Source organism: Pecten maximus, chromosome 7 (genome assembly GCF_902652985.1).
Source record: "Pecten maximus chromosome 7, xPecMax1.1, whole genome shotgun sequence".
Classification (NCBI taxonomy): Eukaryota; Metazoa; Mollusca; class Bivalvia; order Pectinida; family Pectinidae; genus Pecten; species Pecten maximus.
The window spans coordinates 22,262,700-22,287,970 of record NC_047021.1 but is presented as its reverse complement, the minus strand read 5'-3'; the positions used below and the strand labels follow the sequence as shown (position 1 = coordinate 22,287,970).

General features: G+C 37.0%; 1 protein-coding gene across 4 annotated transcripts in view; it reads left to right on the top strand.

Moving 5' to 3' along the window:
• Positions 1 to 25,271, top strand: part of LOC117331919 (E3 ubiquitin-protein ligase PDZRN3-B-like) — a 191,628-nt gene that overhangs the window by 8,599 nt on the left and 157,758 nt on the right. For all 4 annotated transcript variants that reach the window (XR_004533694.1, XR_004533693.1, XM_033890899.1 and 1 more), the window contains exons 2-3: positions 3,787 to 3,870; positions 14,623 to 14,751. Coding sequence is in view for 2 of the 4 variants with exons in the window: in XM_033890899.1 (XP_033746790.1) it covers positions 3,787 to 3,870; positions 14,623 to 14,751 (213 nt within the window). In the remaining 2 variants the exon portion in view is untranslated. The remainder of the gene's footprint in view (positions 1 to 3,786; positions 3,871 to 14,622; positions 14,752 to 25,271) is intronic.

Sequence of the window (25,271 nt, the reverse complement as noted above, 5' to 3'; positions counted from 1 at the left end):
AATAATACTGTAAGTATAACAATCAACGACAGATTCATGCCATAGATAAGCTAAACCTATTTTTCTAGCTCATTTTTAATACTTATTATCCATTCATCATTCATTTCCATTCTTTGTTCTACACAAGCTTTTAGTATACAATTTGAAGTATTTTTCAATTTTAGCCAATACTTCAAAATTTTTAATTTTCTAGTTACGAATAATGGAAACCTGCCTAATTCAAAATATACAAAATCATTAACTGTCGTTTTATTTACCCCTAGTATTCTTTTGCAGAAATTTGTATGCACTTGGTAGAAACAGGTAGAAACACAGGTAGGAACACTGGTAGAAACACAGGTAGGAACTCGGGTAGAAACACAGGTAGCGTGTGAATGATGGCAAGCGTTTGATAGATGTTCCCTTTGATATTTTTAACAAACTTGAAATACAAGATTGATTATCTTCATATGGTAAACATGCACAATATTGGTGTTATATGTAGAGTGAAAAGACTTCATTTTCCCAAACACTACTCGTTGAAGTAGCATAAACATGGGCGAACTACCAATCACATAAACTCTTGACATCGTACACGTCTTCAGTAATACATGTACTATCGATGTTCCTCTCCATACATTGTTGTACATTTTACATCTCCTACCTGAAACATTGGTCTCGGAAAATGTTCCTTTACGCTAAAAGAATCGGCAATTAAAATATTCAATATGACAATGGCATCACGACCTTTGAATCACTAGATACATCTAATATGTAAAGAGGAAATTTGTAATGAGCTTAGCATTTGTATGAAGAGTTCTTCACTACGGTATTTTGCAAATGTGATATGGAGTTCTGGTAAAAATCTGCTCAATGCTGACATTTGAAGAAGTAATGATTTTTGGGAGAAGATGATTATGTTGTTGTGTGTGGTCTGTAAAACAATGAGGTATAATTATAGCTAGTACAGATATGAAAAATAGGTTTTAGTTCGGAACAGTCGCCGAGTGCAGTGTGGCATGCAGTTTTTCCGTAATGATTACGAATCTTTGCATTCAAGCATACACATCACGTTTTGAAGAAATCAATCTTGATGACAGTTATGGTGTTAAGGGTACCGAATGTGGGCCGGGTGGGCTGCGGTTTGGGTACCGTGGTTCCTTTGTAACAGCTGAACGCCATGATGTGGGGCTAACGAGGACACGTCACGAATACCTTGTCTTTGATACCGCACGAGACAGGGAACACCGTATTAGGGAATAAAACACGGAACCTCTCTCCGACGAAAGACAATACCGAACAGTTGATGACAGGAACAACAGTTTGTGTAAGATACGAGTAAGGTCGTTGTTTCCTTTCGGTTTACATTTTTGCGAAAAGCACATACCGTAAGATATATTCACAACGGACACTAAACATCAAGGCTTTGTCTCGACACCAAAAACAGTTCCTCCTCTCAGGCGACCTTGAACGAGGACATGAGGGCAGATTGGCCTTCATCATTGTCCGGCCAAAGGATGAAAAACAATGCAGCCCTAAAAGAAAAAGTATTCAACGTTATAGAAATTTTTAGAAAAGGTTAAACAAAAACTTTAAACAATTCCGATATATATTAAATTGTTTTGGCTGTTTTTCAATGACCGCATAAACTCGAAATAAGTATGTTTCACTTGGTACGATATAAATGTACCTATATCCTTCTCAGTCAGTAAGATTCAGGAGTTGGTCGGCTTCGGAAACTCTAAAGTTGGTTTGATTGGCTCTCACAGCTTGATGGATCTGTTTTATTGGTCCTATGGGTTGTCTTGGTTTTGGGTTACTATGGTTATTGTATATCAAAGTTAATGTTTTTTTAATATCAGTATGCTACTTCAACTATATACACATACTCAGGACACATACTAACAACATCAAAATATACTTGATACCAATGATAGAATATTTTTGTGAAATAAGACAGGTTTTATGAATGATATTTTACAATGTCACCAAAAGTACAGTGCTCTGAAAAGGATGAAGGTCAGAGATGGTTCCTCCACTGTTTAAGTCGGCCATATATCTCCTAAATTAATTTTGTAAAGTTTCAAAAATCAGCAGGTAAACCTCTGCCTTCGACGCTCGTTAATACATCTGACGGTTTCAGTATCACCTGGGTCCACATTACAGAACACGACATTACATAGACTTGACCTAAAGATGACGCTTGCCATACCGGAACGCATGGTCTGACTGTGCTTATACTTTTCCATGGTAGTCATATAGGCTAAACTGTGGCCTCGTTGACGGATTTCTCTTGGTTTTGCATTTAAATTGCCAGTATAACAGGATTGATTTACATTACCAATCGCCTCTCTGTAATGACATTTGTCCAGCTATCGTTACAGTAATACCAGTGTGTATATAACAGTAGATATATCACGGGTCGTATTGCGGCTACCATGTCTGTATCGTTAGTAGGGAGAATCTCGGGGGACGGTACAATGGACGCTGTTCTGGGATATTTACAAAGTGCTATGCATTTGATATGTAGATATTACGGTCTAGTTAGCATTGTTATTGTCTACAAACACTTGTCAGTATTGTTATTGTCTACATCGTATGCAATCTCTGTTTCACTTCAGAGACCCGTAGCGATCAACACAAACATTGTGACACTCGAAAAAGATGTCTGTGCCATAGAAACGTTGTGTTAATTTATATATAATATGTTTTACTTCCAAACATATTATCTGCTCTAGTACTTGTGCAACGCATTCCTTGGTAGATATGAAACGAATACTAAATAACAATTATATGGGAACCAAGGTATTAAAAGACTATTTTTTACATTTTCATGGAAATAAAACAGCATTTTCCTGTCCGTGTAGCTTTAGGATGTACCAATTGTCTATGTTAGATTTCGAACAGTAAGATGACAAGCCTCGCGAGGTTAGTAGTCGAATTGAGTTGATGATGTAACTATTTTAATAAATGGTAAAATGGTGTCGCTTAGAATTATGTCCTTGTCTATCAAAGGGTTGAACTGCAGTGAAAATCGATGAGATTCTGATTAATCTAGATATTATTCCACAGTATGTCATCAACAAATACCATATCAACGTAAGATTCCAGTGTTTCCCTCGTATTAACAACTCTGTGTGGTATCAGTAATACACAGGGGTGTTGTTCAAATGCTTTAATAATTTAGACCCTTTTGGCGTGTTTTGTTGTCAGGCCCCTGTGCGCTACCTTTAGATGCCTGTTTATATTCAACAGAAATGATATTACTTTTGCGTCACAAATTCGAATACATTACTTAATACCATCTAAAACAACGCAGTGGCAGAATTAAATGCCTACATTGCCTTAACTGACGTCAGAAGTGACGATTAAGTATATCTACACCATACACATTACTCCCGCTTTGGCGCCAAACATTGTTAATGAAACATCTCTAAATGTGCAAAAAGACAATCAAGTATTGCAACAAAAAGGCAAATCCTGATTGTTTGGAAGATTTCGTGTCCCTAACTAGAGAAATCACTTAAGTTTTACTCTGTAATATGATAAGTGTGTATTTATGGCGAAACACGCACGTACTATAACTCTAGGCAATGCTATGGTGTATTGGCGGGAAACAATAGCACGGGCTGCTGGCTTGCACGTGACCACTTCTCGTGTGGACAATGTCACGTCCTGCTCGCGCTATCGATCTGGAGAAACTAACATCAAACAAGTCATGGCGACTCTTGTAGAATTGTGACTGGCCTAGTCTTACCACGTTGACAATGGTTCTTCTAACCATCTGTCTTACAATTCCTTCTTCAGGCAGACGTGTATTCCGCTTCACTCAAACTTACCCTCTGGCGGCTCAACAACTCGCTCGGCTTTAACATCATGGGAGGATTTTCGGTAAGTACATATACTTATATTTATTTTCTTGATTTCTTTCAATTTATTTACTTTGACATATTTTCTTCTCTTTGATTGTTATCGCAGCATCTTTAGAAATGTAGTGTCTGAAATGGCGACCCAACTGCTTCGTTGGACATGCTTTTCAGACGCACACAGGACATGCATGTCTGCACGTGTAGAATTTAAAATAAACACCCCATCATGTTTTGCAATACCGCAGTTGCGCGTGAAACGTGATGTAATATGGTGTCAACTGTCACTCGGCCATGCTTTAAGGAATTTCTAACATGGAATTTTAATTAGTCATATGACTTGAATGGCATTCTTCTGTAAATGGAAACACTAGATCAATTTAAGGATAATTTCTTCGTTTCAGATTTTATCATCCTGAGATGCTTTGAAACTAAATCTTGTTTACAGGACATTGCAAGCTTCTAAATTACGTTTTGTGAAACAAGATCTTGGATGTGATTTGGGTTTTTCTAGAAAGTTCTGATTTTTAATGATTGTAAATGTGGATAATGACAGAAAATTGAAAGATTGAAAGCATTAATAACAATATTCTTCTTATTTTTTAAAGGATCAATATCTTATTTTCATACAAAATAAAATACATTTGATATAACAACAGTAATCATTTCAGTGATCACAAATATTGTAAGGTTATATAAATTATTCATTTGTTATGCAAAATGAGGAAAAATATTGATTTTTTTCTGTGCCCATTTGTTAATGATGGACCAGTGCCTCACATAGAAATTATGACAGTAATTCGAGGACATGACAGCTTCTAAATGGACCACCACCCTCCACCCCCTGCCCGACCCACCCATTATAATGTAATATACTGTAAGAATGATGCCCCTCAAAGCATTTGTTTAGAAAAAATACGACGTAGCTTTAAAACTTGTATCTCAGGAAACAACTAACTAAGCATTTATTGAAAATAAAAAAAATTGTTACCATATGTTTATTTCAGACATTGTAAGAGATTTCTAACCATATCTTCAATGTAAAATTAGTTTTCCTACCAAATCTTAGTTTCAAAGGTTTTCCTACCAAATCTACAAAAAAATGTAAGTGCAGCTTTCTTTACAAATTTCCAACGCTATATCTTTACCTAATCTTCAGATGTTTGAGATCTTTCTGACAAGTCTTCAATTATCAGTAAGCTTTCTTTATAGGTCTTCTGTTGAATATTTTATTAGTAACCAGCTTTTGCCCAAAATCTTCAATGTTAGATGACTTTAACCTCAAATGTTCAATGTTATGCAGCTTCTGCCCCAAACCTTCATTGTAATACAGCTTTCTCATCAAACCTTCAATGTAATACAGCTTTCTCCCCAAACCTTCAATGTAATACAGCTTTCTCCCCAAATCTTCAATGTAATACAGCTTTCTCCTCAAACCTTCAATGTAACACAGCTTTCTCCCCAAACGTTCAATGTAATACAGCTTTCTACTCAAACCTTCAATGTAATACAGCTTTCTTCTCAAACCTTCAATGTAATGCAGCTTTCTCCCCAAACGTTCAATGTAATACAGCTTTCTACTCAAACCTTCAATGTAAAACAGCTTTCTCCCCAAACCTTCAATGTAAGACAGCTTTCTCCCCAAACCTTCAATGTAATACAGCTTTCTCCTCAAACCTTCAATGTAATACAGCTTTCTCCCCAAACCTTCAATGTAATACAGCTTTCTCCCCAAATCTTCAATGTAATACAGCTTTCTCCCCAAACCTTCAATGTAATACAGCTTTCTCCCCAAATCTTCAATGTAATACAGCTTTCTACTCAAACCTTCAATGTAATACAGCTTTCTACTCAAACCTTCAATGTAATACAGCTTTCTCCCCAAACCTTCAATGTAACACAGCTTTCTACTCAAACCTTCAATGTAATACAGCTTTCTCCCCAAACCTTCAATGTAATACAGCTTTCTACTCAAACCTTCAATGTAATACAGCTTTCTCCCCAAACCTTCAATGTAAGACAGCTTTCTACTCAAACCTTCAATGTTATACAGCTTTCTCCTCAAACCTTCAATGTAATACAGCTTTCTCCCTAAACCTTCAATGTAAGACAGCTTTCTCCCCAAACCTTCAATGTAATACAGCTTTCTCCTCAAACCTTCAATGTAACACAGCTTTCTCCCTAAACCTTCAATGTAATACAGCTTTCTCCCTAAACCTTCAATGTAATACAGCTTTCTCCTCAAACCTTCAATGTAATACAGCTTTCTCCTCAAACCTTCAATGTAATACAGATTTCTACTCAAACCTTCAATTGTAATACAGCTTTCTCCTCAAACCTTCAATGTAATACAGCTTTCTCCTCAAATCTTCAATGTAACACAGCTTTCTCCTCAAACCTTCAATGTAATACAGCTTTCTCCCCAAACCTTCAATGTAATACAGCTTTCTACTCAAATCTTCAATGTAATGCAGCTTTCTCCTCAAACCTTCAATGTAATACAGCTTTCTACTCAAACCTTCAATGTAATACAGCTTTCTCCTCAAACCTTCAATGTAACACAGCTTTCTCCCCTAAACCTTCAATGTAATACAGCTTTCTCCTGAAACCTTCAATGTAACACAGCTTTCTCCTCAAACCTTCAATGTAATACAGCTTTCTACTCAAACCTTCAATGTAATACAGCTTTCTCCTCAAACCTTCAATGTAAGACATCTTTCTACTCAAATCGTCAATGTAAGACAGCTTTCTCCCTAAACCTTCAATGTAAAACAGCTTTCTCCCCAAACCTTCAATGTAAGACAGCTTTCTCCCTAAACCTTCAATGTAATACAGCTTTCTCCTCAAACCTTCAATGTAAGACATCTTTCTACTCAAACCTTCAACGTAATACAGCTTTCTCCCCAAATCTTCAATGAAAGACAGCTTTCTCCTCAAACCTTCAACGTAATACAGCTTTCTCCCCAAACCTTCAATGTAAGACATCTTTCTACTCAAACCTTCAATGTAAGACAGCTTTTGCACAAAACTTCAATGGATCTTAAATAATGAAGACATGTCATAAGAAACTATTGTCTAAAACCTTTACCAAACCATTGCAGTTGGATGATTTTCTTATAAAACTCTGGATACTTTAGACCCTTGTTTTATGTTGGTCAGTGATCATGATACATTGATGTTTTAACAAAGGATCTTTTATCCATGGAAAATATTCTCAATAAACAAATAATTGTTCAATAAAATATAAAATAAATTGGAAAGAATGTTTTCCAGATTTTCATTTCTGATCTGTAGACGTCAGAAAACACAAATGATTTGGGAAATATCCATCGTCTGTCCGTCCCCTGTCACTGGTGTATTTGGATGTCCATCAGTTTAATTAGTGTAACCAGTAACATAATACTAACCCTGTACAAACACTACAGGTCAGTTTCCTTCATGACACTTTAATTTCCATATCCTATTTTGATCAAACAATGGAATGAATTTGATTTTTTTCATAGATTCCTTTGAGATCAGTCAAAATGTCAGCCTTACATTGGCCCTGTTTATTGTCTTCATGCTTTTGCTTCTTTTAGTGGATAGTTACTGCAGCGACTTTTGGTGGATTTGAAAAGAAATATGACAAGGGGGTAATTTCATGAAGACACAATATAAAAAATGGGATGATATCCAATTAGAAAGCTAACAAAGGAAAATTATTTGATTGTGATGTGGACCATGTTGTGTATAATCCTGTAACATCTTATAACATGTCATTTTCTTCCCTCAGCCTCGTAAATCAGCAGAAGGAATTACAGGGAACATCAGATACTTCACTGTGTCACTTTAACATGGTATAAAGATGGAAAGGAACATGGTTTTGATCATAAAACCTAATTATGGGTGTTATACCATAGACTGATCTCAGTCTGGTTCTGTTGTCATGACATTGACCCATTTATAGTCTGCAAGATCAGCTCAGTGCTTGAATTACATGTCAAGATCTAGTCTTCTCTAAATGCAGAACCATGAAAGGCAAATCACTTCATACTTCTTTGTATCTGATGACAAATCATATTGAAAAGTAAAAATCTGATGAGTTCCCTAATTTGTTTCTTGTTCAGGATTTGCCAAATATTATGAGTCTGAAAGATAACCTGTCTTTTTCTGTTGTGTAAGGTCAATGGTTGACATGGTCATTCAACTCCCCCTCATTCGTACTGACTGTACTCTGTATATCTCTGAAGATAAGAGGTTCGGGAGGAATCTTCTCTCCTTTGGAAATCACTCATGCTAAAATGTTAAAATCTTTTGAATTGAAACTTTCACAGCTTAAAATTTTCCTGGTGTGTGATTTCATTTCACGGTTGCCGGGCGTCTTTAGGAGGGAGTGGGTGTTGGGGATGGAAGGTTACGTGAATACTCCACCAAAAACCACTGTATTTCTATAATATCTAATTGTTGTAATTTTCATATAATTATCCCATAATCACCTGTTTAAATTAGAATCTGATTCTGAGACGATTATGTTCTATATCTGATCTGGTACCATATATTACTCCTATATACTTCTCTTATTACACTTATTTCGCTTTTGTTTTGAAGTTTGAGATTGGATGAGGAATTATCTTGGGGTATGAATAAGTGTTGAGTATTTGAAATTAATTATTTATCATAGCTAAGTCTGGTAAATGACCTAAGTGCAACACTTCCATGGAGGATTTACTCGCCCTTCCAGAGGCATTAGGAGACAAACTTTAATCATAGAGAAATATCACTCTAGTACTAGTAGCTACCTTTATCTGAACCGGTCCAAGTTCATCAATGCTTGACTAAAGGAAGTTCCTTAACTTGAAATTTACCATAGGAAAGCATTTTTGATTTAAGGATATATAAAAGGAATAACAGGTCAGTGTGACTTGTCCATTAAATATGGCCTCTGTCACTCAGCTGACGGAGAATGCTTCTTTAGCGCAGGTGGTAGAGCCATGGTTTATCATGCTGGAGACCCGAATTGGATTCCTTCGGGGAACTCAGCAGGAATATGTTTTTCTCTGTTCTCTTACAGATGAAAGTTATGGAACTTTACTTAAATTCTGTAATGTTTTCCAATGGAAATTTTAAGTGAAGGAATATTGGAGAAGCTCAAAGGCTAGATGCTTTAAGCAGTACATGGACATATTTTGATGTGATCTATAAGTTTACCGCATTACCAAATTTAAAAAGTATAGCACACATCGATATACCAATGATATTTGTCATAGAAAACAATAGATAAAAGCTATGATTATCACAAACATAATCTAGTGGAATGTAATTGAGAAAAAATAAGATTACCGCCAAAATTAGTTTATTCATAGTAACTATTTACTGCAGGTAGTGTTAATTCAAGGACTACACATTTTGCTTGTCATAAACGCCAAGGTTTAAAAGACTCCATTACTGATTATAAAGTAAAGCCATACAATCTGTAATGTCCTTGGAATTTTACTGAGCGACGACAATTTACTGTCAATTGTAAATAGCTGTACATTCTTAAACTAATCAAATTCCCAAGAAATTGAAATCCAGCACAAATACAAGCTATTGGAAATAAATAATTGCTGGAAGTGAGATAATGCTTTCTACCGATGGGAAATTGAACACTAAATGGTTTCTAATGGCATCTCTAGCTTGTTCCATTTATTATCTCTGTCTAGTCACTTTTATAGCCCAGAAATAAGCCAACAATACTAAAATATTGTTATTGATACCGCTAATGAATGGACAGATTTTACAGTTTTCCCCTGTCTTTTTTATCTCCACACAGAACATTATATACATTAGAAATATTAAATTTCATTTCTTGGAATGAGTTTCATTTAATGTTTTAGAATATGAGTTCCAGTTCATTAATGTAATGGTGTATATACAATATTACACCATTCACTCACCATATCATCTGCTAGATATGCAATATTAAGTAGTTTGTATTACTAACTGGATAATGGAAATATGTATTTATTTCTTGTCTTTTCCATTTTGTTCTCTCTGCTATTCTTTCTTTATTTCCTTGTTGCCCACCCTCACATGCCCCTGGCTAATGGTGTTTACTTGACACCCGTCCTCATATGTCCTTGGCTGTTGGTGTCTCCTTGACACCTGTCCTCACATGCCCCTGGCTAATGGTGTTTTCTTGACGACTAACCTCATATGTCCTTGGCTGTTGGTGTCTCCTTGACGCCTGCCCTCATATGTCCCTGGCTGTTGGTGTCTCCTAGACACTTGCCCTCATATGTCCCTGGCTGTTGGTGTCTCCTTGACACCTGCCCTCATGTCTCTGGCTGTTGGTCTCCTAGACACTTGCCGTCATATGTCCCTGGCTGTTGGTGTCTCCTAGACACTTGCCCTCATATGCTCCTTGCTGTTGGTGTCTCCTTGACACCCGCTCTTGTATGCCCTGGCTGTTGGGTGTCTCCTTGACATCCATCCTCATGTGCTCCTGGCTGTTGGTGTCTCCTTGACACCCGCTCTTGTATGCCCTGGCTGTTGGGTGTCTCCTTGAAATCCATCCTCATATGCTCCTGGCTGTTGGGTGTCTCCTTGACATCCATCCTCATATTCCAAAGGCTGTTGGGAGGTGTTTAAACCAGTAAAACAATTGTAACAGTGTCTTAGAAAACTTTAAATCATTCAATATGACGATGCTTTGCCAGCACAGGATTTTATAGACCAAGTGAGTGGTGTAAGTCTTTGACAGTAAACATTCATGTCATTCATTCCACAGTAACACAACATAATTAATAGTACTGAACTGTCATGATTCCTCCCTGCCTCTGATGTCTGTAGTAAGTCCAGCTTTATACCTCATATCTGCTACTGTTTGTCTTCTATTTTACATTAATTTCAATCAAAAGCTGTCAAATATTGCTTCTATCTGGAACAAGAGAACTGAATGGTGCCCTATTTACACAATTTACTCAACAATTAAGGTGAATTATAGTATTGGGTCTAAATGCTGCTGACATTTAGATGTGTATAAGTATAGGATGATCAGGAGATGTGAGATACATTGCGCGGGTTACCAGACTTCGGCCATTGATCCTGACTCGGCTCGGTAAATAGATATAATAATGGATTAGCTGATCAAAGCTTAGTAAAGCTATTTCTGGACATCAAGGGATATTAAAGAAAATAAACTGTTTTAAATGCTGGTGTAAATATATTGTACCCACCTTGGTTTTGCCTGATCATAACGGGTTATTATTCGATATCACTTAATAGTGAAATATCGTTTACATTAAGGAAGGTTTGTCTATGGCTGCTGTGACATATGTTTTTGATAGCATTCAGCTGTAATGTGAATTGTGATTTCATGTCATGCTTTTTTATGAAAAAAAATCAATATCACTTCTTCGTGAAAAGAAATGCTGCACCTTTTTGATAAGATGTAGACTTTGTTAAGACTAGGGTGTATATAGAATATATGCCACTGGTAGACTAAACAATATTAGAAATAGACTATATTTTTTAGAAAATAAAAGTATTGTACACATACACTTGTTGGCCACTGTTACTTGGATATGTTGCAGCTGTCTAGTACTGTAAGACTCGATCATATTTTGTGATTCCCTGGGTAGGTATTTATATCCTTTATACCCACATATGAAAGGTTATTTTTCTTTCCTACCTGGCTTTTTTCCTATCTTGCATTCAGACCTTCTGCCATTTTGAAAATTCATAACTTAAAATGCTTTGTTTTTCAAGAAAACAATGACTGATAATGAATTCTCAATACATGGAAATAGCAACCTTATTGTTTATTGTCATGCCATTGTTCTTTATCGTGATGTCATAATCAAATCATGCTGCTTTATTACATGGGTAGCCACGCACAAGGTTATTGCATGGGTAAACCAATATTACACCTGTAGGTATGAAAGAAATGTGTATATCTTGTTACTGTGGTAAGTTATACAATCGATTATCTGTATTGAAATGTTGGAAGTATGAATTGAAAAATTTGTTCCATTTTTTTTCCATTCTGTAATGCATGCATTGTTATTTTTATTTTCTAAACACTTCCTTTCCAAGTAACTGAACTTCCATGTACATTCTAATCATTTTATTGCATATATGTAAATATTTTTTTCATTATGCATGAAGGGTAATACCTGTCCATTCTTGTTTTAAAGAAACATGTCTGCCAGGAGTAATCTTGTGTTTCCTCAGCAACTAGAATTACAAATAGATGTATAATTACTGGAAGGTGTTGGCAGATCCTTGGGTTGAATAAAAGGCTCGGCTGATTTCAGTACAGAATATAACCATCTCGGAGAAATCTATGTAAAGTATGGTTTGTATATATAAGCCAATTTAGGAACACTGGAAATCTTTTGACTCACACTAAATCTGAGTCATTCTTTTTTCTCCGGAAAAGAAAGCGACATCTCTTTGGCGTCATTTCTTTTCCTGTGGCTTCCCCTTGGCATATTGAGTGCCATGCTTGTCAGCAAAGCAGGAGACAGAGGATCTCAATATCATCGCTTTAAGCATTAGGCCCTAATTTCCGAAAGGAAAAAAATCCATCACCTTTTTAATCCCAGCAAATTTTCGTTGCAAATAGGGCTGTGTTATTATGTTTTAGACTGAGTAAAAGAAAAATGCGCCTTAGTAATGGGTAAGATTTATAACCAGATATATATATTAGGATTTCTTTCCTTCCAAAATAAATTCCGGATACTGTATATTAATTAATTATTCATATAGTAATTACATGGTTACCCCCACATGTGGACTATTAGGGTCCCTTGGTAGATCATTGTGTGACATTGCAACAGTTTGTCATCCTCAGACTCATTGCTGCCCAAATTCCATCGCCTTTATTTTATCAGGCTTTCCTGAAATCATTTGTAGAAATTTTGCCTTTGGGTATAGTCTGTCTCGGCTGTCTTTAATTCGTTCATCTATCATGTGACTAACGATGCTACGGCAACAGGGAGCAGTGGAACTCCCAGGGATACAAAGCTTGTTTTGGAAGAATAAGATGGTAGTTAATAGTTCTGAGATTTAATTTGGATCCAGCGGATAAAGAAAGCTAAAGAAAACAGGTATTGGCATTATGACTCATCCTGGACATCGCTAAAGGGACGGAAAAGAGTGTTGATTATGTTGCCAAGTGTTGCTGACTATCTAATGTCTGTTATAAGTGTGTAAAATCTGTGAAATTGGTTAAATCTTTTTTGGTAATCGAGGAATTAAATAGTTGGCCCTCCAGTCATGGTATGGTGCTGGAGCTACAGGAAAGCCCTGTGACTCACGTAATGACCATCTCCATTTTAAAACACATTTGCTAACACCCGATAAGCAATTAGCTACTTTAATTTGTTTTTAACAAAGAAAGTTAGCTTCCAATTTGGAACCTATTGCGTCTTTCATTCAAGCTTAAAAAAAGCATTTGATCATTATATGATGGGGATAGGGGGCCTTCGATGTTATGTGATCACTTTTCTCCATTCTACACTAAACATTCATTGCCTTGTCCCTTTGAATAAAGTCATTACAATGTCATGTGTCTGATTTAAAGATTTTAAAAGAGAGTTCACAGATTTTACCCGTTCCATTTTTACAATTATTCCAAGATAATTTCATTTTGTTTTTAAACCTTTTAGTGGACATTTGCATGCCTCCATCTAGTCCACCATAAAGGAATACTCATTACAGATATCTTAGACAAGCTTAATTTCTTTTAAAAAATCCCACGTAATCTAGAATTTGTACATAAACACTCTGAATTATGTGCCAAATCAACTTCCGATTAAAGAAAAGCCTAATAAAAAATAATGTAGTTTCAGTTGGAAAACAAATGTATTATGTGCCAAATTAACTTCCGATTAAAGAAAATCCTAATAAAAAATAATGTAGAGTTTCAGTTTGAAAACAGAAATGTGACCATTAATCTTTGTGTCAGTATTTACATATGTATGAAAAGATTTTCTTGATTTTCTCTAACACAGACAGATATCTGTTGTTATTCTGTCCAGTCAGACTACCATGAATATAACAATCGTTTCAGTAATCTTCAGTGTTTTTCTAAGGATAATATTGGATTAAGAGAAATTGGACTGAACAGTAGTTTGAACGAGACATGGAAATAAAACAATTACAAGTTGATGTTCTGTTCAATTAGTTGTGTCCTCTCCAGCTTTGTGTCGTTGTAAAATGGACAGGGAGAGCTGATGCATGTTATACCCAGGATTATCAATTTGACATAAAAACATTTAATTCTATGGTATGTTACATTAGGCGGAAGGGTACTTCTTTTATCCTGAGATGGCCGTCAATTATAAAGCGGTGGTTATGGCGGGTATTGTTTTCGGATCATCACGTCCCATTGTTCTGTGTGGACAAAAGGTCAGGAGAGCGAGCCATGCCCAAGATTGCGGCCTCTCAGTGGTCATTGAACATATCACTAAGATGTCGTGATTATCAGAAGAGGGATGCATTTTTCTTTGATGTTGGCATAATAAAATGAGTCAAGTTCAATGTTTTCATCATGCATTGTATTAATTAGGTGAAACTGGTTCGTTATCTTTTGTTGGCCTGAACGTGCCGCTAAGTGTGGGGAGTCCTGGGGTTTATAATGTAGCAGTCTCCTCGTCACACTGCTCTATAGCATGTGAAACAGCTCTTTTGTCCTGTTCCTATGGCGATTCTACACCCTGGTTCATGACAGTGACATGTTCCTTACAGATGATCAGTGGGATGTAGATTACAAACAGTGGGAAGGTTAACGATGCTTTTGTTTTTTCTGCAGACTGAAGACGATGACAACAATAACAGTCGAAAAACTGAAGATGGCACTGAGGGCATTGTGGTGTCAAAGGTCATGGAAGGGGGGTCAGCAGAGAAGACTGGACTCCAAGTGAATGACCACATTATCAAAGTAAGTCACTGGTTTCTTAATTTCTGTTTTTTTCAGAGACATGGATTTTTTGGCTATCGAGTGATAGATGAGAACAAAACACATCCCAGTGTGAAGGTTGATGCTTGGAGCACATGTACTCTGAGCTGGTTTATAGATAGGATGGACTCGCATACAGGCTTTGTTTATGTATTTACCAAGGTAATGGGCACATTGGCCACTAAAGACAGTTAAAAACAATGGAACTCATATTCCACTAAAACATAGAGCACACAGTCCACTAAAGACAGGGATCTCACTGTCCACTAAAGACAGGGATATCACTGTCCACTAAGACAGAGAGCTCATAGTCCACTAAAGACAGGGAGCTCATAGTCCACTAAAGACAGGGATCTCACTGTCCACTAAAGACAGGGATATCATTGTCCACTAAAGACAGGGAGCTTATAGTCCACTAAAGACAGGGATATCACTGTCCACTAAAGACAGGGATCTCACTGTCCACTAAAGACAGGGATCTCACTGTCCACTAAAGACAGGGAGCTTATAGTCCAATGAAGACAGGGGCTTACTCTCCACTAAAGACGGAGCTCACTGTCCACTAAAGACAGTGATCTCACTGTCCACTAAAGACAGGGATCTCACTGTCCACTAAAGACAGGGATATTATTGTCCACTAAAGACAGGGAGCTTATAGTCCACTAAAGACAGGGATATCACTGTCCACTAAAGACAGGGATCTCACTGTCCACTAAAGACAGGGATCTCACTGTCCACTAAAGACAGGGAGCTTATAGTCCAATGAAGACAGGGATCTCACTGTCCACTAAAGACAGGGATCTCACTGTCAACTAAGACAGAGATCACATAGTCCACTAAAGACAGGGATCTCACTGTCCACTAAAGACTGGGATCTCACTGTCCACTAAAGACAGGGAGCTCATAGTCCACTAAAGACAGGGATCTCGCTGTCCACTAAAGACAGGGATCTCACTGTCAACTAAGACAGAGAGCTCACTGTCCACTAAAGACAGGGATCTCACTGTCCACTAAAGACAGGGAACTCATTGTCCACTAAAGACAGGGAGCTCACATTCTGCTTAAAATAGTTCAATGATAAAGCTCTATATCAGGAGACTGGGCCTTATAAGCAGTAAATCATAATACATAGGAGCTGACTTTTTGTGGATATTTTACTGTATTTAGGAAGTATAATTAAAGCTGACATAAAAATCTGTTTGATTAGAAGTGAACTTGTATTTGCAAAATCTGAAATCTTCATGCAATACGATATATTCATTATGTTCCTTAGTAATGTAGGTTACGATCTCAGTACCAGAATAGTAGCTTGACTTGGGTTACATGTCGTAAGAATGCAAGGAAATTTTCTTAATAAGTTGAAGGAGACACAAAAAATGTTAATGTCTCTGCAGACATTTAACTGCAGCGATGCATTATTCTGAAATATGAAACTGTCAATCTATAAATCTGATTAGAAACTCAAGATGGAATTAGATTTATCCTGTCTAATGCCTGCAGATTGTTGGTGTACACTAATTGCTGATCATGTATGTTAATTACAAACCAGGCCTGTTTGTGCTGAGTCGTCTTGTGATAGTCCGTATAAACCAGCTACATCATTATAACTGTCTTAACCACCACCATATTCTGACAATGCGTCACCCAATATCTCCACAAATCGGAATATTAATACTGGTCTGCTAATTAGCCCTGATTATCTATTCTAAAACTGATCATTTATTGAAGAACTTGACATGGTCAACATTTGGTCAGAGGACCAAATTTCTTTAACAAGGTTTACTGTCAAACTTCCGAGAGTTGACCATTGGGGATTTGTGAAAATCATATAGAGTGGATGGTCAACTAAAACCCTGTCATTGTCCAGACTAATGTCCACTTGATTAGCAATGGTCAGCAGTACTGCTGACCAGGTGATTACAATCATATTAGATTCAATTTGAATCGCAGCTGATGAGTAGGAAAACAAGAGAGTTCTGAAGGGTGCGTAACAAGATGTGTGAATCACTCTTGTGTCCGGTCGGAGGGTCAGCTGTTTTCTAGTGATTGGTCATTGTGGCTACATTAATGGTCAGAAACACCTAGTAAATAACACAAAACAGGACGTTGATTTAGAAATCATGACAAAAGGATTGTTAGGTGTGAGTTGGTAGATTAACAATGGCCGTTAGATTGAAGGACCGTTGATATGCCCTCCTAATGTATTGTTACCTAGAACAGAAGGAGGGCAGGTGTCTAAACTGAAGGGTCATCGCCTGCTGCTCGGGTCAAACTTCAGAAAATAAGCTTACTTTAATGAGAAATTCTTGCAAAATAGACAATTGGATGCTCTTTAGATCTGTATGACCATTGAGTTGAAGGTGTAATATGGAGACTGTCACCTCAACCATCAGAATAGTATGTTCTATTGAATCTTCAGGTAACTGTCCAAATAGAAATTAACTGGACAGGTGAAAATCTTCAATAAAGAGATTTATATAGCAAAAATCTTGCATGTAATATAGCACCTGATGTGTACGTGTAATGGTCATTGGTTTTCTTGTATTTAATTATAGTGTAATAGGTTTTCCTGTATTTAGTTCTAGAGTAATAGGTTTACCTGTATTTGGTTCTGGTGTAATAGGTTGACCTGTATTTAGTTATAGTGTAATAGGTTGACCTGTATTTAGTTCTAGTATAATAGGTTTACCTGTATTTAGTTCTAGTGTAATAAGTTTACCTGTATTTAGTTATAGTGTAATAGGTTGACCTGTATTTAGTTATAGTGTAATAGGTTGACCTGTATTTAGTTCTAGTATAATAGGTTTACCTGTATTTAGTTCTAGTGTAATAGGTTTACCTGTATTTAGTTCTAGTGTAATAGGTTTACCTGTATTTAGTTCTAGCGTAATAGGTTTACCTGTATTTGGTTCTGGTGTAATAGGTTTACCTGTATTTAGTTATAGTGTAATAGGAAGGAGCAATAAAAATACCCTACCCATGCTCAAACTAGGGACCTCTCTTTGAGCAGACATTCTACTGTTAGGCTTAAGGAAAATCCCTGCTAGCTTAAACTAGTAGTAAGGTAACCTTAACTCTCTACTTTTACACTAACTCCTTCCTCCCTTGAAGACAACAGCAACCCAGATTGTTTGGCTCCAATGAAGCCTATCAATCTTTAGATTGCACTTGGATTGATCAACAGCACCAAATCTGCAATAGGAAGGAGTAAAATATTCCACTTGTGCTAGGGCTTCAACTTGTGACCTCTTGGTCTCTGACCAAACATCCCACCAGCCTTATAATGCTTAGAGAAATTCCCACTAGCCTGAGCTTGTAAGGCCAGACCTAGTGTACTCTCGACTTTTACATTAGTAAATATATGTTCGGTAGTGTTGGGGGTTCAGGATAGACTTGTAAGTACTCTTAGTTTGTACAATAATGCTATCAAAGGCTTTAATATTCCTAAACAGCATCTCCTCCTTTTACCGATCCTGATGTATCGAGGATCTTTTCTGTTATCAGGAATACACTCAAATGTAAGAGCTACTTGATAAATATCACAAGATTATCTCACTGCCCCATTACGGCTAACACAGTACTTATATGTATCAACTCTTTGACTTTCTCACTCAAAAGGCAGTTTGAACTTTTTTGTATAATTTACAAGTACAGGTGTGTCTTTTGATTCTCCTAATAGATATTGACTTATTTGTTGAAGTGGTATTGTAAGGATTTGACCGTTGTCAGCTGTGTTACTACAGTACTCTGATAAAGCCTATGTAGATTGAATTGTTTATGATATTGTGTACAAACATTCAATGTATCTCTATGATGAGCACATAGCCATTTGACACACCTCACCAAGATTGTGTCTTTGATGTTGATTTAATACCTTTATTTGCTCATTTCTCAAACCATTAGGTGAGATGTTAATGGAGAACATTACAAGTAATTTGTCACATTTTCGATTACGGGTGTTTGTGCCGTGCAGGGAGGGAGGTCTTTGTGCGCACTTCTCTGAGAGCTAGGCCCGGGTAATGGTTTAGCTCGCTTTGCTTTTAATAGCCAACTAGATCGGTAATCTCCTCTAGAAAAATTGCAGGGTGAAAAGCAACATGGTGACAATTGTACATCGGAACTCTTCAAGCGTTGTCTGTCGGTATTGATGGACCGACTGATTGATACGAGGTGGCAGATGTGAGGGTAATGTTCAGCTACTTGAATCGTCAGTTAGCGGAAAGGATGGCTACAGCCTTGATAAATATGTTTCAAAATCTTAAACCAAAACATAAAAAAATTGATTCAGTGAACTAGTACAAGTTGAAGTTGATGTTGTTGTCTGTCCTCATGAAAGTGTGTCCTATCCAGGCCTTTTCCAACTCTAGATGGATGACCTTGAACTTTGTTACCTGCAGTCGGAGATTTAATACTTTCTCGATTCTCATAAGCTATGTAAGATCAGTGCAGCAGCTGTTCATTATGTGACTTCTAAAGTCAAATTCATATAGTTTCCTTTTACAGAGAAATGACCTCATTGACATACAGTATTAATGGAAATATGTGAATGAGTTGTAGGAAGTATTCATCCAGCTGCTGGTTTCTGCACATAGGGGTAACATGGATGACAAACTAGATTCAAAAATACCTCTCTGACAAGAGTGATGGAGTAAAATATTGAGTAGGTAGTGTTCTGATAGCTGTAGGTATATCTATGTGACAGAGGAACAGGTGTGTTGTAGGGAGGATGGTGTACTCAGGAAACCTGTACTACATGCACAGTAGAGGTTGTACTGATTCATAACAAAATGTCTTAAAATATGTAGGTAATAGTTGCTGTATAAAAAACATGCAAGAACTGTCAAAAGGTGTCTTTCAGTCACACCTGTGGTGTCTAACCATCACACCTGTGGTGTCTAACCATTACACCTGTGGTGTCTAATCATCACACCTGTGGTGTCTAACCATTACACCTGTGGTGTCTAACCATTACACCTGTGGTGTCAAATCATCACACCTGTTGTGTCTAACCATTACACCTGTGGTGTCTAACCATTACACCTGTGGTGTCTAACCATCACACCTGTGGTGTCTAACCATCACACCTGTGGTGTCTAACCATCGCACCTGTGGTGTCTAACCATCACACCTGTGGTGTCTAATCATCACACCTGTGGTGTCTAATCATCGCACCTGTGGTGTCCAACCATCACACCTGTGGTGTCTAACCATTACACCTGTGGTGTCTAACCATTACACCTGTGGTGTCTAACCATCGCACCTGTGGTGTCTAACCATCGCACCTGTGGTGTCTAACCATCGCACCTGTGGTGTCTAACAATTGCACCTGTGGTGTCTAACCATCGCACCTGTGGTGTCTAACCATCACACCTGTGGTGTCTAACCATTACACCTGTGGTGTCTACCATAACTGTGTTACCATCACACTGTGTGTCTACCATCACACCTTGGGGTCTAACATCACACCTTGTTCTACCATACACCTTGTTCTAACCATCACACCTTGTGTCTAACATCACACCTGTGGGTCAGCCATGTACACCTGTGGTGTCTAACCATCGCACCTGTGGTGTCTAACCATCGCACCTGTGGTGTCTAACCATCGCACCTGTGGTGTCTAACCATCACACCTGTGGTGTCTAACTAGTATACATTTATCTACCAATTACACCTGTATCTACCAATTACACCTGTATCTACCCATTACACCTGTATCTAACCATTACACCTGTATTTTCTGATTGTCCCATTTGTGGTCCTGTAGCGTCTCACTGCTACACCTGTAGTGTCTCACTGCTACACCTGTAGTGTCTCACTGCTACACCTGTAGCGTCTCACTGTTACACCTGTAGCGTCTCACTGTTACACCTGTAGCGTCTCACTGTTACACCTGTAGCGTCTCACTGCTACACCTGTAGCGTCTCACTGCTACACCTGTAGCGTCTCACTGTTACACCTGTAGCGTCTCACTGCACCTGTAGCGTCTCACTGTTACACCTGTAGCGTCTCACTGTTACACCTGTAGCGTCTCACTGTTACACCTGTAGTGTCTCACTATTAATACCTGTGGTGACTTGCTACAAAACCATAGGTGTAAGTGTCTTGACAGTGTACCTTGTTGTAAATATTCATTTCATACCGACCTCTTTAAAGTTGATCCCACTTGATGAAGTATCGATCACAACACGTGTCATGTGTAATAATGATTTATAAAACATGCTTATTTCTCGTTTAACAAAAGTGTCACAGTTTTTTATGGGGATATTCACACAAAGGTTCAGAAATATTAATGTAAGTTTTTTCCCCAAAAGTGAAGCCCTTTGACTCCGAGTTTAACTTACATACCTATATATCACATAGATTCACAGAGAAGGTCTAACCTGCCATGGTGAACATCTTTGTTAAACAACGTAAATATGCATGTCAGCAAACGTTTATCTTGTTTAAAACCGAAGAGTGTCTCATACCTATCCATAAAGATGTACAATGTTCCTTTAAAAACAGGACGCCACGGAGTAGTCGTATGGTCGCTAATTACAGGATTTATGACAGTCCTATTATATTTTTGTCGCTAACCGTAATCTTGTCAATGGTGGCTTTTGATACCCCTCTGCATTTGACAGATTGCCAATAGAAGGGTCAGCAGTGGTCATTAGGGATTTTACTAGCTTTTGTCAGATGACTTGCAAAAATTTACATAACACCCAAGGTGTAATGATAATTGTCATACTATCTACGATGGTGGCGGTCCTGAGAAATGCTCTAGGTTGTCGCTCCACCATAATGGTAATTAAATCACACTTAGCTGGAAATTAAATTTACATTAATTTTAAGAAATGAAATATTAGATATAAACATACATTAGAAAGAAAAATGATCAAATATTGAAATTTGAGTTGAGTTGAAAGTTTTGTAAAACTGTAATGTTGGATTCTAGATATCGATGGGGGTATTATTTGGCAGGTATGATGTCTGTCGAGGTACGTTCCTGAATAAAAGGGAGATGTCTGGCAAGTTGATCGAGAAATTACACCAATGCATAATGTCTCTGGATTGACGTAAATAAGGACAATTGTCTAATTAGCCTGTCTGCTTGTGACAGTGTAATTCGGGTGATATGTTTACCTCACACGTTTAAGGACAGAATTGGATGACATGTTACCCATATTTCAGTTGTAGTGTCATCAGATAAAAAAGAAAGACTTTTATTTTTTTTATGAATAGAGATTTAATGAAGACACCAACTAGAGGAATGGTTGTTATTGAATGACACTCCTCGCGTGTGTAGTGAACGGAAAACAAGTATAATTAATAGTCATTCATGGTTAAGTCATTGTTAGTCATATAAGTGTAGATAACAATTTTTGATAATATGGCAAACTTTATTATTTATTGATTCCAACAGAAACACTTCTGACAATGTCAACATGAATGGCATATATGGCATCGTGTCACTTCTTAACCCAGAGTACACAGAACACTATCATGTCACATCTTACCTCAGAGTACCCAGAACACTGTCGTGTCACATCTCACCCCAGAGTACCCAGAACGCCGTCGTGTCACATCTTAGCCTAGAGTACCCAGAACACTGTTGTGTCACATCTTACCCAAGAGTACCCAGAACACTGTCGTGTCACATCTCACCCCAGAGTACCCAGAACACTGTCGTGTCACATCTCACCCCAGAGTACCCAGAACGCCGTCGTGTCACATCTTAGCCTAGAGTACCCAGAACACTGTTGTGTCACATCTTACCCTAGAGTACCCAGAACGCTGTCATGTCACATCTTACCCCAGAGTACCCAGAACACTGTCGTCTCACATCTTACCCTAGAGTACCCAGAACACTGTCATGTCATTTCTTGCCCAAGAGTACCCAGAACACTGCCATCTGCCAAATAAAAATAAATTCAAATAATTTGTAAATAATAATGTTCAGGTTCAAGAAATTGAGCATTTCAAGTTCAAAAGTCAAGTTTGAATTCATTTAAATGTAATTCAATGATTTTATGGTTATACAAATTTTATTGCATTGATGTACATTTGTATTTTATCAATGTATCACTCAAGTACACACAGGAGGAGACACCATTGTACCCGACATCCGATGTGTTGTCACTGAAAAGTGTTCCTGTTTAATTGTGATTTTACATAGTGATTTACTGCGTAGGTACATTGAAGATAATGTCGTAAGCCACCGATTTGACTCAGTAACTGTAGATAAACACTCCTTCTCAGAGTTAAAATGTTTGATTTTCAATCGTGAATACAATTTGTGACGTTGATGCTGTATAAGCATGTAATCATTGATAAATGAGATCAGTTCAGACCGCCACACTAAACACAGCATATACTGTAGAGGAAATTGACTCGAGAAAATGCTTCATATAAAAATTCAATCGTAATATTTACTCAATAAATAAAATATGTTGTCTGTTTACATACATTTAAAGGTATTTAATATCAAAGAGAAAAATTCAGGGCAAAGTAAACATGATGATTTGATCAGGTAATAATTGTTAAAAAAGTAAAGAAAATCCATTCTATTTCTCCGGGGGAATTTCAGGCAAAGTGAGCATGTTAATTTTATCAGTATATAGTCAATGTAATAATTGTTCAAAAGATTTAAAAAAAAAAATCCATTCTATTTCTTTGGGAGGAATTTCAGCAATAGGTAATTGTAATGATTAAAAGATTAAAAAAAGAATTCTATTCCTCCAGAATGTATTAAAGACAAACTGGCTTCCTGAGAAACAGTTGTGTGTATGACATTTCTATTCAATATTTATTAATTTTGGCTGGCACCATGATAAATGACACCTCATTAAAAAGAGAGTGGGTATAGACAAAGTCGAGAAGGTGCATACCATGAAAGGCGGACATGTTTCTGTCAGAAGTGTATGAATATTGTTGAAGTATGAGCGTTTTGGAGGCTGTCATTGGAGGGTCACACTGTCTGGAGTCAGGTAGACGTTGCTGTCGTGTGTTAAACACGAGATGGCAGAGTCTCCAGCTATAAATGGCAGGGTGAGACGCAATTATTGAATCTCAGACAAGAATCACGGAAAATTGAGCTGGTGGGACATACGAGGAACATGAAGTCAAATCCCCAAAGTGCTCTCTAGCGACACAGACGGTAATCTTGGTGCCAGAGAAGCTTGAAACAACAGCCAATCGAGTTCTTCTAAATGTCACGTTACAATGTCTTTCATTATAGTACAAGCGTCATTATGTTTGTTTCCGGGCTTTGATTTGCTTTGTAAATTTACAGTCAAAATAACTTTTTTCTTAATAATCACTTGAGAATATAAGTAAAACTCATTACTTTGTCAACAATAGACAAACAGAAACTGTAATGAGAAATCACAACATTTGGGTAACAGTGAATTTCAAGGAGATGTTATTTTTTGTTAAGAATAATTAACAACTTAAAAGTTATTTGATTAGTTTCCCATCTAATAAATGTCAACAAAACAATAAAGGGGATAAAGGTATCCGAATTTGATGTATTTCTGAGCAAAACACATATTTGCCAGAGTAAAACATTTGAAGTTAAGCCGCACTTCCTAACAAAACATGTAATATACTGAGTGTTAAACAAGCTTATAGACATCAAAGGAAGAAATTAATAAGTTATCCTAATCTGGGGACAATAGGCCGGCGGGATACACATCCTTGTAACAAAGCCTCTGCCTTACACTTCCCTGGTCGCCTGCCTTAGGAAATGTCCATAGCCAAGCTAAGGAGCTTAACAAATATTTGTAGAGTTTAAGGAGACCTATATTTGTTTGTGTTATCATTTGGAGAAAATCGTATCAGTGACTGGCTTTGTAAAATATATTTTCAAATCAGAGTTTGTTAGTATCACAGGCAAATACAGAATCAAAATGGATTACGAAACAACTTTAATTGAAGTAGGTCAAAGTGATTGTGCGTATTAAAATACTTGAGGAATTATAATAACAGATTATAATTGTAGCTTTGCCTTTTATGGCTTGTGTGTAATTGGTTTTATGAAGTATTAAACAGATTATTTTGTAACAGGCAGGTGTTACGATATTGGCGATTTAGACACATCATTAGTGTCTGTAAGTACATAACTCAATACAATGAAAACTAGAGTTTCAAATGATACATGTCATACACCTACTCATAACCTCACGAATTATCGTTATCTTATAAACACTTCAGGAATTTTATTATGTATATGTGAGTATACAGTAATTTTCAAAGATTATTATAATATGTAATACAGAATATGATACAAAAATGAATACGATACAAGGTTTACTGTGATTAGATTTATTATTATGTATATGGTACAAGATTTATTATTATGTATATGGTACTAGATTTATTATGACGTATACGGTACTGGGTTTATTATGACGTATACTGTACTGGGTTTATTATGACGTATACAGTACTAGATTTATTATGACGTATACAGTACTGGGTTTATTATGACGTATACGGTACTGGGTTTATTATGACATACA